Raw genomic sequence first — 14,215 nt, forward strand, 5'->3', positions numbered from 1 at the left:
TCCCTCGGCTACGTTGTGGTCATCCGTGGGTGATCATGGCAGTCATTTCTCATCGGGGGTCGGGGGCCCCCGTGGCTCTTATAGAATCTTCAAAGTTGAGGAGAACGTTTCTGGACGCAGGACTCATTTTCAGGCTGAACTGAAAAGCGGTGTTGTACCGCAAAAGTAACCGAGACTGTCGGGTGAGTGCAGTGTCTCTGCATCGCAAGAGTGGAGGAACCCTTTTGTTGGGTGAGTGGAGCGTTGGGGGTGCAGCTGAGGGGCCCCTACCTGGGGGGGTGGGAGAGGCTCGTTTGCGCCGCCTCTCCCTCCCAGCGCACCCCACGCCGACACCTGGCGTTGATATCCGTGATGTCCGGACTAGGCGATAAGAGGGGGGGGTCGGAGGCAGAGGCAAGACATCCCCCCCCCGTGGCCTGCAGGGCGCCGCTTCAGGACCGAACGGGGAGCTCATACCAAGCCGGGGCCAGACCAGGAGATACGAGGGGGGGGGGGGTCAGTGGCATGTGCAAGACATCCCCCCCCAGTGTTATTACAGCCATAATTGAAGAAAGAAGAAGATCCCGTCGGCCTTGGCTCCTCTCCTGGTGCACCTTACGTGATGACCCTTTTGTTGGGTGAGTGGAGCATTGGGGGTGCAGCTGAGGGGCCCCCACCTGGGGGGTGGGAGAGGCTCGTTTGCGCCGCCTCTCCCTCCCAGCGCAGCCCACGCCGACACCTGGTGTTGATATCCGTGATGTCCGGACCAGGCGATAAGAGGGGGGGGGTTGGAGGCAGAGGCAAGACATCCCCCCGTGGCCTGCAGGGCGCCAGAAGAGAAAGGGAGGACTAGCACATTCCGGGCCGACCATCCCACGACTTCTCCGGCTGATGGCGGCTAGTCGGGCCCCGCCCTGCACGTGTCGAGGCCTCATCTTCCGGATGGGCGTAACCGTGGACCTGTTGCACTTCGGGAGTTTCCGTAATGGGGGTAGGTATCTGCTGATTTGTATCTATTTCATGTTACCGTTATTGGGCGTGGCGGGCGGTGGGACAGACATGCTTGGAGCAGTGGGGGGGTGGCGGAGGTTAGCTACCTCGTGGCTGCCGTAACATCAAGCTTGGCTTCTCTCACCACTTCCATGTTTCTTATTTCTAGCGAAGTCAAAAACTCATCAGTGGCCTACTGATTTTGTTCGATTTTTTTCCCTTCTTTTTCAAGTGTGTTTCATTGTAAAGTTTCTGTTTAACAGGATACAGTTTTTACTTCGTATTTTACATATGTCTTCTTTATTAGGGGTACTCTCCGGTTGAGCCAGATGATGTACCTCTAATAAATGGTCCGGGTGGAACTAGTTTCTCAATCAGTGGGGAGTAGATGGGCATGACAGATTACAACGGGGGACAAAGGTCCGCATTACCCACCCTTCACTACTTGCAAAGACTAGACAGAATATTTCTATTCCATGTTATTTGCAAACAGAGAATACCTCGTTAGAACTATTCCTTGAACAATAAATGTCCAGCCAATCAATCAATCAGTGGGGAGAAAAACAGGCATGACGGATTACAACGGGGGACAAAAGTCCGCATTACCTATCCTTCACTATCTGCAAAGGGAGACAGAATATTCCTATTCTTCTCTGTTTGTAGACAGGGAATATCTCAAATAGCAATAATCAATAAAAAATTAACAACTTTAAGGTAAATACTCACAATATGACTACTCAACAAAGTTAAAAAGTAACGGATATAGGTACTTGAGAGGTTTTCGGTGGCAGATAATCTACAATATACACTTGTACATATATGAGTCTGATACAGGGCGGATCTCTGTATAACTATGGATAATTAGATATTAAGATGGCATACTTTGACTTGTGATGTTTGATCTCATTTAGTCACTTCAATCTAATTTTAAACACTAATTTTTTTTTTGTTTTGCAGATTAACTACAATACTTATTTTGGACTCCATATTATATGTTGTTTATTATATTGTTTTGTTACTTATAGTTCTAGTTATTTATTGTAGTGTTATCTTTTAGTTATAGTTCCGGTTATTGTTTTAATAAAAGTTAATTAAAAAAGTACATATGTCTGTTTTTTTGTGGGGGTAGCAGTCATCAATAGAAATGATATTTATAATTTGAAGTATAATGCTGAAGCTCACTCATTAGCAACATATTGTGGTGAAATTTTAACCTATGTGCTGACGTAAGTGTTCCATAAACTACTACTATGGTAACAGGCAAAATACTGTTTGGGGGTAGGGTATAATACGCAGGAATGCTGTAAAAATAAATGGGCAAGGGCTGTTTTGTTTTCCACTGTTGCAACATAAAGTGATCGATAAAAATCCGATAATCAGGCCTATCAGCGACTAAGACAGCAGGCCGAGTCTCTTTTGCTCAACGACTCCCTCATGGGACGAAGAAACGCCCTTTTTCACGAAATAGGAATATTTTACTTGCAGGACAGTTGTTAATTTCCCGTGAAAAATACATTAGCCTGGAACATTGTTAGTGATAAACTGTAAATGCATCTGGGTCCTTTGCTTAAAAAAAATATATAAAATATATTTGTGAATTAGAATAAGAATATATGTTACAGCTATAGATATTTGCCATTAAAAAACCATTGAAATTCACTGAAAAAACCATAGGTTTTAGGCCATATATAGTTAGGGATTAGCATTTACAAAACCTTAATTTACTCGCACAACACCATAGAAATTCGCATATATAGTTAGATGCAATAACTATATATCGCGCACCCGCAATCCACTGCTGATGATGTCACATATTACATCATTCATGACATGGTCAGTGACATCACTGATGACATCACTGATGACAACTCAAATGACATCACTGATGAAAACTCAAATGACATCATTGACAACATCACTGATGACATCAATCATGTGATAATACGATCAACCTCTTCAGACTTTAATATAACCTTAGATACACTCAGAGTAAACAGACACTCACAGACTGTCACTCATCCATGGAGTTACTCACACACCTAGTCAGTCATGCACTGAATCAATCACACCTCCATTTCATCAACTATACAGTTATACACACCTTACTTATTCAAACATATACTAGCACATATTTACTCTCTTATACAATTCCTGATACAAGTTTTCAATGATCCATTCAGCCACTCACACATTCACTGGCTCTTATACACAGTAATTTATATATGTGAACTCTCACATGTACTGTGTTTTACATATGTACTTACTTTGACATGTAGCACTGAGATATCCATTCACTCACCAATACACTCGTACACAGTCAACCACCCATACAGCTGTTTCCACATGCAGTTTTGAACCCATAGATCTAGTGAATCAACTGTTCACACATGTATGCACAGTCACACACCTCCCAGCCACCCCCACACACACACTCAGTCTCCCATACAAATACTTGGGCAACCAATCAATAACCTATATAGTTACTCATATAGCTACTGATCAACACATGCAGCAGTTCATAGAACAACAGATATAATGATGCACAAATTAAGACAGTTTAGTCACTAACCCATGCACTCAGTGAGACACATTTAATCACTCTCTCATACAGTCAGTCATGCACCTACTAAATCCTTCATCCAGACACTTATACATCCACTCATTCTTCAATATGTAAGACATATTTTAACTTTACAGAAACATACAGTCACTGGATGATTTCATCGGTGATGTCATCAGTGATGTCATCAGTGATGTCACTGACCATGTCATGAATGATGTAATATGTGACATCATCAGCAGTGGATTGCGGGTGCGCAATATATAGTTATTGCATCTAACTATATATGCGAATTTCTATGGTTTTGTGCGAGTAAATTAAGGTTTTGTAAATGCTAATCCATAACTATATATGGCCTATTTTCAGTGAATATATATATATATATATATATATATATATATATATATATATATATATATATATATATATATATATATATATATATATATATATCCATAGCATGCGTCCCGTAGAAACCCGGCCACGTCCACCTGATGGGACTGGTGCAATGCAGCGGGCACTTGTCCGGTAAATAATGTAACATGTAAAAGCTGCACCTCACAAGTTGGTGAGGCACAAAGAAGATTGAACTCAGCTTACTGCTTTCAGATTAATTTATTTTCGGCAATGAGTTTCAACCTCAACAGGTCTTCTTCACGGTCTCATTTACATATTGTGCCATATCCACCATAGAAATAGCATACAAGTGAAATACATGAAGAAGATACTGCCATAAAATTTCATTGGGGTGCATTAAAAAAACCGATATGACTAATTAGTCCTAGTTTATATAATTAATCCATAACAGAATTATTATCAAAATAAAATAAAGATGCCCAATTTGTAGACATGAAAAACAGCTGTAAATAAACAATCAACTATAAAAGCCAAGTATCCCAATCAGAACAAACGTTTAAAAACCTCTCGAGTTGATACATCATGATATGATAACCAAGTGGCCAACTTTAATAACACATTCTTCCTGACAGTTACCAATTTTTCTACCGAAGTTGTGTTTGGTGGCTAAACCTCCCTGATTTGATTTTCATTATCTCCCAATATCTTATTCTAAAATGTTGGGATGTATGATTTTGTTATCTAGACGCAGTTTTTTATGTAAAATAAATAATGTGCATTTTTACTTCTGTCTCCTAGATCTTCAATACAAGCCGGAAATCTCTCTCCGTGATCGAGTAATGGAGGGTGAAGCGGTGACTGTGCGTTGCACGGCTCCCGGGAGTTGCTCCGGCACCCGCCCGGAGATAACCTGGAGCTTCGAGTCAGAGTTTAAATATCGCGAAGGAGTTTATAATACTTATAATCCGGGCGGAACCAGAACCTACACATCTACTATCACATTCATAGCCGCGATGGAGCATAACAACAAACGTCTGTATTGCACCTCATACTTTCCAGCTGTGAGGAAATACACTACAAGCAGCGTCTCTCTGACTGTTGACTGTAAGTACCGCCTTTAACCACTGCACAGAATAACAATCTCATGGGATGTTAGTTTGATTCAGATACGACTACGGTCCCGACCTCTTACTGTTTGTTACAGTGGTGGCAAAAGCCGAGATGCAGGCTTTTATCAGTGTCAGAGACACTTTTTAAAAAATATGTATCCACAATCCTAAAGTTGAGAAACCTTTTAAAGAATAAATAGCAGAGGAGCAATATCTTAAAAAGTGGAGTTTGAGGAAAAATAGAACAAATTGAAACCAACTTTTACAAGCAATTTCACCCATTGTACCTGCAAATGAAGTTATAGCAAGTTGTGAAGATAAGCTTTTCAAAACTTTTGCGGAGGAACTTGAATTTTCAACAACACATTTCAAACATGAAAGAACATGTTTTAGGAGTAAAAGGTAGGGGTGCACCAACACCAGCCAGCAACGACGGATAGGAGAAAGTGTCTGCAGTCACCGACAAGACCATCTTTTTTATGAACACTTCTATTTCACTGCACTTTTTGTTGTGCTGCATCTGAAAGGACCCTGGGGACAACGACATGATGAAAGGAGAAGAAAACAGAAGAATTACTTGAAAAAAGAGAGAACATAAAACCTTTTCAGCTCAAAGTGCGGGTAGGGATGGAGTAATATTTACTAATCAGTCAGGCGGCGCCGAGCAGCAAGCACTGCGTTGTTTTAAAGAGAGAGCAGAAATGCTCTATATTTACAATAATATGATGCATTTCTGCTCTCATTGTGCAGGCGCACTTTGTGCAGCTACTGCCAGGGCGAGCACCATTGCACCAAAGTACAGGCGTGCCTGCATTACAGGGAGTATTGCTATTGTGCAACAAGGGACACCTTCCTGCACAAAACAATCAATGGAGGCTTTATTCTCTTTCTGCAGCACACTGGGAAAGAGGAAACAACTAGGAGAAATAAAGAGATTTTTCCTCGTTAGGCCTCACTTGGGAAGGCAAATGATTTTGTTGCATTCCAGGTTTTCCTGGTTTATCAAAATCTGGACATGCGCCAAAATCCCTGGTGGATGCGTGGGAACACCCATGGCCCTCCCATCGAACACCTCCAATCCCGAAATTTAAAGTATTGCAGCTCAAGTAGCTGCATTGCCTTACTTTCTTTCAACCCACGCCAAGCCACACAAAATAGGCCTTGTGTGGAGTTGTAAGTTTAAAATAAGCCTTTGTTTTGCCCTGTGTTGCCTTGCAAAGGTGACACAGAGGCATAATAAATCCAGGCCCAAGAGCACACACTAATCAAGTGTTTCCGCAGGCCCTCATTGTGCTCTATTGTAGCACTACACCAAACTCAAATCACTTACCCTCTTGTCACTAACAATCATGAGTGTTCACAATAGCTCTACGAGTGCAGGCTCAATGCCAGACTTAAGTATAATTCATTTTCACTGAGGAGTTGAACTCAGCATCTGGCCAATATCCCCCTGGCTAAGCACAGAAGCAGAACAATGTCAGTTCTAGTTTTAAAATGATGTTTGTCAAGAGTCCTGTCACCCTCACACTCCCCCCAACTTACTGTTATTGCTATGAGGAGGAATTTCGAAACACACATTCTGGAGAAAGTAAAACATTATTTTCCAATACATTTGTAATCTAACATATTCGCATATGGCAGGAAGATGTACGTAGTATACATAGGGGCTGATTGCCAAAAGCATTTATGAGTACAGGACGCAGTTCTAATTGAGTACTTTTTTAGATGCACTTCTATGACTTTGTGAATCGCCCCCAAACATTCAACAACTCATTACTAAAAGTGCAGAGAGAGCACAGTCCTCTCAATTTGTATAAAATGTGTATGTAAATTCCTTTAATATTCCTATTTTAGAGGCCAATTCACAAATAGTTCTTGAAAGGAATGGAGGTCAAATGTATTTTTGCTGTTTTATATAACACAAACTCGACCTGAAGGTATTGGAGCGCTTTTCATAAGCACACCACATTCATTTTCTGCTAGGCACGGGGAGATTAAGTGATTTGCACAGAATGACCGGATGTTGAGCTGATGCCTAGACTCGAACCTGGTTCCACAGTTACAAATTCGGTAGCTCTGTCTGTTCCGCCAGCAGGCACATAGCATTGCTCTCAAGCAGTTACAAACAAACAAAAAAAAGACAAGATTTACTTTTTTGCTTAACAAATAGCTGCCTCCAAAAATACCCCAAGAAAGTTTTTTAAAAATCTTGAAAGCATTCTTGCAGCCAGAGGCTCACAAACAAGTCATTCCAACCTTGCTGTTGCTGTAGGAAACCTATCCCTATTTTTTCACACTAAAGTATAAATAATGTGCTCGAATTTGAATTGGTCTGTGGAAAAACCTATCTCTGAGACCTAATTCTAACCCTTCTCAGGATTGGGATTGTGTAGTGATGAAGTTGCCTGCTGCTTGAGGTATTCGAAGAGATCATGCTAGCAGATTCTGAACATATAATTCGAAAAGTCAAATCTGGATCTCCTCCTCTAGCATTTACTACAATCAATCTGCAGATGAATGCTATTCTTAATGTATCTGTAGAACAGAGTGAGGTGACTTCCATTTGGAAAAATCCACTTGTGATATCTTTTTAAAAACTCAATGCCAACTCGCTCACTTTGAGCAACTATAGGCCTATCGCCCTTCTCCCTGTCTGTGGGAAGATGTTTGCACCTCTGGTGAATTGTTAAATCACCAAGCATGTTCAGCAAAATAATATTGTTCATTTCGCTCAGTCAGGTTTCCCCGCAGGTTTCAGGACTGATTTGGCCCTCTCGAGGTCACTGAATATATTTGAAGGAATCTTGACTTCGGACGAAAAGCAGTGTTTTTTATTACATCTATCTGCCGCATTCAACACTGTGTCCAATAAAGGATCATTTACAGAGACTGGAGAAGCCAGGAATAGTGAGCAGAGCCTTAGATAGGCTTTGCTCCTATTTACTCAACAAGCAGTTTTTCCATTTCATTTTATCTTCCAGTTTGGAGACTTAAGTTGTAGTGACCCGCAGGGCTCAGCATCAAACTCTACTATCTTTAACATCTTCATGGCCCCACTGGACCTGATAGACCAAAGGTGATGTCTGATAATAGTATTATATGTACTATGTTGGCTTTTCAACAGCTCAGTGACACAATGGTTGACGATTTTCAGGGCTGCCTCACTGCTGTTGCGGACCAGGCGTACAACAGATATTTACAACTTCATTCTAATAAGGGAGAAATATTAGTGTTTGGTACTCCTTTCCCAGTTGATGCCTTGAGACACTGGCCTCCTGAGCTGGGGATAAAACCCACCCAACTGGTGCCAAGAATCTGGGGGTGTTTATGGATACAGCTTTATCGTTCAAACCCCAGGTGCAGGCCACTACGAACCTGGTCAATGTGACTGCTCTCCTTCCGTGCAGCTCCACCACTGAGGGTTGCCTCCTGATCTCACTCTTGCATGGTGCTCGAGGCCCTCCTCCACACGCAGGTTCCTGCCTGTGTCTCATCCCTGGTGATCCAGTGGGAGAGCACTCTGCGGTTCTACCTCTACCTCTCTTGCTTATTTTTTCCATGCCCTGTTGCCTCTTTTCCTTTGTGCCCTCTTTTTTCTCTTCTGTTTCTGTTTTTTTCTTTTTTCAGGTTTCTCCTTTCTTTTGCCTGCATTTTCCCCTGCTGCTGCTGCCTCTGTTAATGTTAAAAATGATTTATAAAGCGCACTTGCACCGGATGGTTTCATGGCGCTTTAAGGCTCAGAGAATGTTAACGGACAGCTTTAGTTATAGGCTTATGCAAATAGCCACGTTTTTAGGGATTTTCTAAATTGCATTAGCTCAGTACAGGAACGGATCTCCAACAGGAGAGTGTTCCACAATCTAGGAGCAAGAGTGGCAAATCTACAGCCGCCCTGACGGACTCGTTTGAATATGGGGATGGTGAGCAGTGAGAGATGAGCAGAGCGGAGGTTCCGGGACGGAATGTGCCTGGATATTAAAGTGTTGATAAATTTGGGGTTGTTCGTATGCAGAGATTTGAAGATGAGGCAGCCCTCCTTAAAGGCACAGCATTGAGGGATTGGGAGCCAGAGAAGTGACCTCAGCAAAGGGGTGGCAGGCTGCCATCTGGGTTGATGCAGGATCAGTCTGGCTGCCTGGTTTTGGGCCATCTGTAGCCGTTTAAGCAGATAGATAGGCATGCCCAGGTATGCAGAGTTGGCATAGTCCAGGACACAGGACAGTGGCGACCACCACTTGAGTCAGGGCTTCCTGTGTGAAGAACCAATGTATCTTTTTGATCTTCCTTCTTTGAAAGAAACATTTGGAGATGACCGTGCCAACCTGGGTTTTTAGTGGCAGATCATGGTTGAGGGTAACTCCTAAGGTTTTGGCCGAGTGGAAGGGGGAGGGAGAAGGACCTAACTCTGAAGGCCAGTAATGAGGACCCCAAAATTTAAGGCTGTCCCCAATAGGAACCAGTTCCGTCTTCCCAGGGTTTAACTTAAGGTGGTTCTGGTCCATCCACTGTTGCATAGTTAAAAACTGTCACATTCCTGTCTTTAAGGGAGTGGATTAAGGGGAGGATGTAAAGGTTGAACAGATGGGGAGAAAGAGCAGAACCTTGTGGTACACCACAGTTGGTTTTGCTTGGTGGAGCCACAAAGTGGCCTAGGCGGCGCCCTGGAAGCGATCCTCCCGGAAGGAGTAGAGCCAACAAGCCTCTACACCTAGAATGCCGGCTTGTTTGACACGGTCGACCCAAATAGCAGGGTCAACCGTGTCAAAGGCAGTGGAGAGGTCCAGAAGGACCAGTGCTTGAGGAGAGCCTTTATCCGCGCCATCAGGGAGAGTGTCCAGGACAGCTAAGATGACGGTTTTAGTAGAATGGTCTGGCCGGAAACCTGCTTGATGGGAAGGCTGACAGGCATTTGGCTACGTGAGCCTTAAAGCACTTTTGCTAAGAATGGGAGAAGGGAGATGGGACGCTAATTAGGTAAAAGTGTAGGTTCAGCATCGGGTTTCTTCAGGAGAGGGACCACAGTGGCTTTTTTAAATGCTTTAGGAACTTGACCGGTAGTGAGTGACTCATTCAAAAGCGTCAGTGCTGGGTCAGGATAGACTGATAAACAGTCCTTGAGTATGTGAGGTGGGCAGCAGTCAGAGGGAGCTCCAGATTTTACTTTCAGAGGAGCGCCTGAAAAATCTGAGTGGTGATGGGGGGAAACCAGCTAAAAGTGCATTTGTTACTGTGTATAGTGGTAGCGGGTAACATGGGGGAGTGCAGAGGAATTCTGGCTTTGATGGTAATGATTTTTTCTATAAAGTAATCATTTAGGGAATTACAGAGAGCTTGAGAGGGCATGACCTTTGTAAGAACCCTGTCTGTGTTGGACAGTTCATTCATGATAACAAAGATTTCTGTGGAACTTTTGTAAGAGTTAAGGATGCGTGAAGAGAAATGAGCAGCTTTTGCTGTGATGATAGTCTTCATATATTCTTTCCGGGTGGATATGTACAGCAGTTTCTTATCAAGGGAGTATTCCAGTCGCCACTGCCTCTCTAGCTGGCGTAAGGCCAGTTTCTGGGTCTTAAGTTCGGAGGGGAACCATCTCTGGGCATCGGCACGTCGGGGTAATTTCATTTTCCTAAGAGGTGCGTGCTTGTGCTGGCCTCAAGAAGCCATTGGGAAAGATTTGCCTCAGTGTCGTTGATGTCATTGCCCGGCTATGGGGTAGTGTTGGTCAAGGTGTCGAGAAAGTCTTTTTTATTGATGGTATTCCATTTCCTAGCATAGCCACATTCAACTGTTCTGGTTTTATGAAGAGTCGGCTGTATGATCATGAATTGTATAAGATGATGATCACTCCAGACGTAAGGGTCATTTGTAGGGGTTGAAGTGGTCATGCCATTAGTCTACACTTGATCTAGGATGTGCCCCTTCACATGGGTGGGAGAGGAGACTTGTGATTCAGATTCAGATTCAAAGAACTTTATTTGGTTAAAACGAGTAACCATAAAAGTAACAGACATAAAAACAGATTACATTGATTACAGCTCATAATATAAGTTCACCAAGGGAGATCATTAGAAAATTATTCACTAAAAAGAAATTTTAAACCATTTCAGTTACCATTTGTTTCCGTAATTTAAGAACGCTATTTAAAAAACTTAAAACCACAGTTACAGTAAAAACCGTATCCATTCTCTGGACTTCTAAAAAAGCTGGGCAGCATCTGGTTAAATTCATTTCTTTTAAAAAAGGGACGATAATTTTTCTACGAGAGGCACTATAAAGTCTGCAGAAGAAAAGGATGTGAATATCCGATTGATGTGACATGCCATCACACGGGCAAGTGGGCAATATACGCATCCATGAGTTCATATTAGGAAAAGACACCATTCTAAAAAATATACAAAATCTAAAACGAGTTAAAAGAAAGCGATCAAAGTTTGTCATGGGCAGGGATAGGTATGGCTGTACAGACTTAGACTCACATAGAGTGAGGAGGTGGGAATGTACAGAATGTTTCAGAGTTTCAACTCTCCTCCTCTTATCCTCAAGATGGTCCAGGCAGAGGGTTTTCAGTTTACTCCTTGAGATGCTATCCATAGAAGATGGATCTGAGTAATAAGAATGGCGCCCAATCTCAGTCAGGAAACACTTTACGTATCCCAGCCATTCTGATCTATCCACATGATCCAGGCTGAGGGTATCCTGTAATAGAGCCCGATTCATAACACATTCATTAGTGGTCCATACCCTATGCCACAAAAGGATAGGCTGAATTTTAATAATGTCTGTTATGTAGGGTTGAGCAAGTTCAGCGTGACAGTTAAATGTGGCAACACACTGTGGAACTGCAAGGACTTCCCTCATAAATTTGTTTTCCACCACCTGGATTGGATCAACATTTGCGTACCCCCACAAGCCTGAGCCATACATAGCCACGGATAAGCATGTTGCTTTATATATAGTTAACATTTCTTTTATCGGTTTCCTGCCCAATTTTCTAACAAAATTCTTTAGGGCCATGATCGTTTTCATAAATAAAAGAGTTCTGGCCTTAATTGCACTTGTCCAGGAACCTGACTCATGGAATAAAATGCCCAAATAGGAAAAAGTTGGGGTGTTGTCTAGTGGAACACTATTTAAAAACATTCGTTTCATCGGTTTACCTGATTTAGGACCACAGTTCATTGTGAAAGTGTTACTACAATTTACTAGTAGGTCTAGATTCAGCATAAAGTTCTCAAAACTTACTACTAGTTTTTGCAGAGCCTGAGGAGTACGTGCCATAAGCACGGCATCATCCGCATACAAGAGCGCAGGGATTGCCCTCCTCCCCACCCTGGGCATATCTCTGCACTCCTGCAGCAGGTGATGCTCAAGCCCAATAATGTAAAGGAGGAAAAGAAAAGGTGCTAAAACACAACCTTGACGCACTCCACGGCTCACACTAAATTGTCTGGAGCATTCGCCCCCCCCTACCGTAACGAACAGAAGCTGTGGCTCCACTATAAAGTTCCCTCAGGAAACAGATGATGGTGTTGTCCACTCCCAGACTTTTCATTTTTGCCCACAGTTTGGTGTGCGACACGCAGTCGAACGCCGATGAAAGGTCCACAAAGGTAAAATACAAGCGTTCCGATTTTATCCATATGTATTTGTGTTGCAATAACATTAAGTTTAGGCCTTGCTCGATTGTGCCAATCCCTTTTTGGAAACCAAATTGCAAGTCGCTCATGACTTCATTTTCCTCCGCCCAGCTTTGGAGTCTTGCCAGCACTATTCGTCCCAGGATTTTTATTGAAGAATCGAGAAGGGAGATTGGCCTGTAACAGGCACAGCTGTTTCTATCCCCCTTCTTATAAATTGGGACGATAACAGAAGTAAACCAGGAGTCTTTCAAGCCCCTCGATAAAGCCGCATTAAAAAGTTGTACCAACATTGGGCCCCAGATTTCAGTGTTTACTTTAAATAGGTCCGCGGGGATCCCGTCAGGCCCAGCTGCCTTGCCTCCTTTGGTAGCTCTCAGGGCAAGCAATACCTCATCTAGTGTTACAACCAAGTTAGGACCTGGTTGTAAGTCCAAGCTAATATGAGGACCTCCGCTGCAAGTGACATCCTGTGCCTTGTAGAGATTAGAAAAATGATCCACCCGATTATCCTCGTTTATTGCGATCTCAATTCGCGCCGTATGGGTTTCGTATGGGAAAGGGGTGTTAATTACTTTCCAGAATGCGGCAGAATTTTTAGTTTGTGAAGCCTCGCAGAGTGAATCTATTGCTTCCTTATTTAGCACAGTTTTCCTTACTTTGAGGGCCTGGTTATACGCAGACCTACATGCTCTTATTTTACCAGTGTCCCTGGGGCTTCTGTGTACTGCTTGTTTTAAATTTTTCACCACCCTGGTGCATGCATTGTCGAACCAGCTCTTAGACCCCTTCCCTCTACGTTTTGCCTCCACCCTTAAGCTATTTTTTATATTTGTAGCTATTATACCAAAGTGCTCTATTATTTGATCATTACTAGAATTATCTCCCAAACAGGTCATAAAACTAGTGGAGCACGCCTCCCAAAGTTCCTTGAAGAATGTTGCGGGATTACTTTGCTCCAATTGAGTGTGTCTCCCGAGAACCACATCAACCGCTGCCTCAACAAGAGGCGCGGCCGTCGATGGGTCTGGGAACAAATCTGCTACCTTGAGACATTGGGGGAGATGGTCACTTATGGGCAATTGGATGTTTGTAACCCCCACCACTCTATGATTCAGATTACTGGAGGAAATAATAGAGTCAATAGTTGACGCCAGACCTCTACCAACAAAGGTCGGGGCGAAGGGTGTGGGTTTTAGAGCTGTTTCATTTGCAAACCCCAAGTCAAACATGAATAATAATTCGTTCAGCAAGTCCCCCATCAAAGTGTGATCAAAGTGGGTCAGGTACATATCTCTCTCTGTCATTAGGCCACATAGGCCCTGGCTCCCTTTAGTACAGAGTGAACAGTTAAAATCCCCCCCCCCATAAAATTACTAGTTCTCTGTCATTTTTATCTACCTCTAATTGAACTACCTCCTTGAGCTGCTTCATCGTAGCCACAATTTCATCCCTCGGGACATTATTGTAGAAGTTAATAATAATCACCTTCGCTCCTTTAAAATCTCTTAGAATTATGAGCTGAAAGTAATTAGAATGTAAGTGACAATGAACCTGCTTAATTTTGAGTTGATTTTAAACAA

The 14,215-nt window shown here is 42.8% G+C and overlaps 1 protein-coding gene across 1 annotated transcript in view; it reads left to right on the forward strand.

Moving 5' to 3' along the window:
• The first annotated feature begins 4,687 nt into the window (after positions 1-4,687).
• The window catches only part of LOC147668148 (uncharacterized), a 178,608-nt gene continuing 169,080 nt past the window's right edge, over positions 4,688-14,215 (forward strand). The window contains exon 1 of the mRNA XM_086948747.1: positions 4,688-4,990. Coding sequence (XP_086804873.1) covers positions 4,726-4,990 — 265 coding nt within the window. The 5' untranslated portion in view covers positions 4,688-4,725. The remainder of the gene's footprint in view (positions 4,991-14,215) is intronic.

Source organism: Lissotriton vulgaris, unplaced genomic scaffold (genome assembly GCF_964263255.1).
Source record: "Lissotriton vulgaris unplaced genomic scaffold, aLisVul1.2 SCAFFOLD_2688, whole genome shotgun sequence".
NCBI lineage: Eukaryota > Metazoa > Chordata > Amphibia > Caudata > Salamandridae > Lissotriton > Lissotriton vulgaris.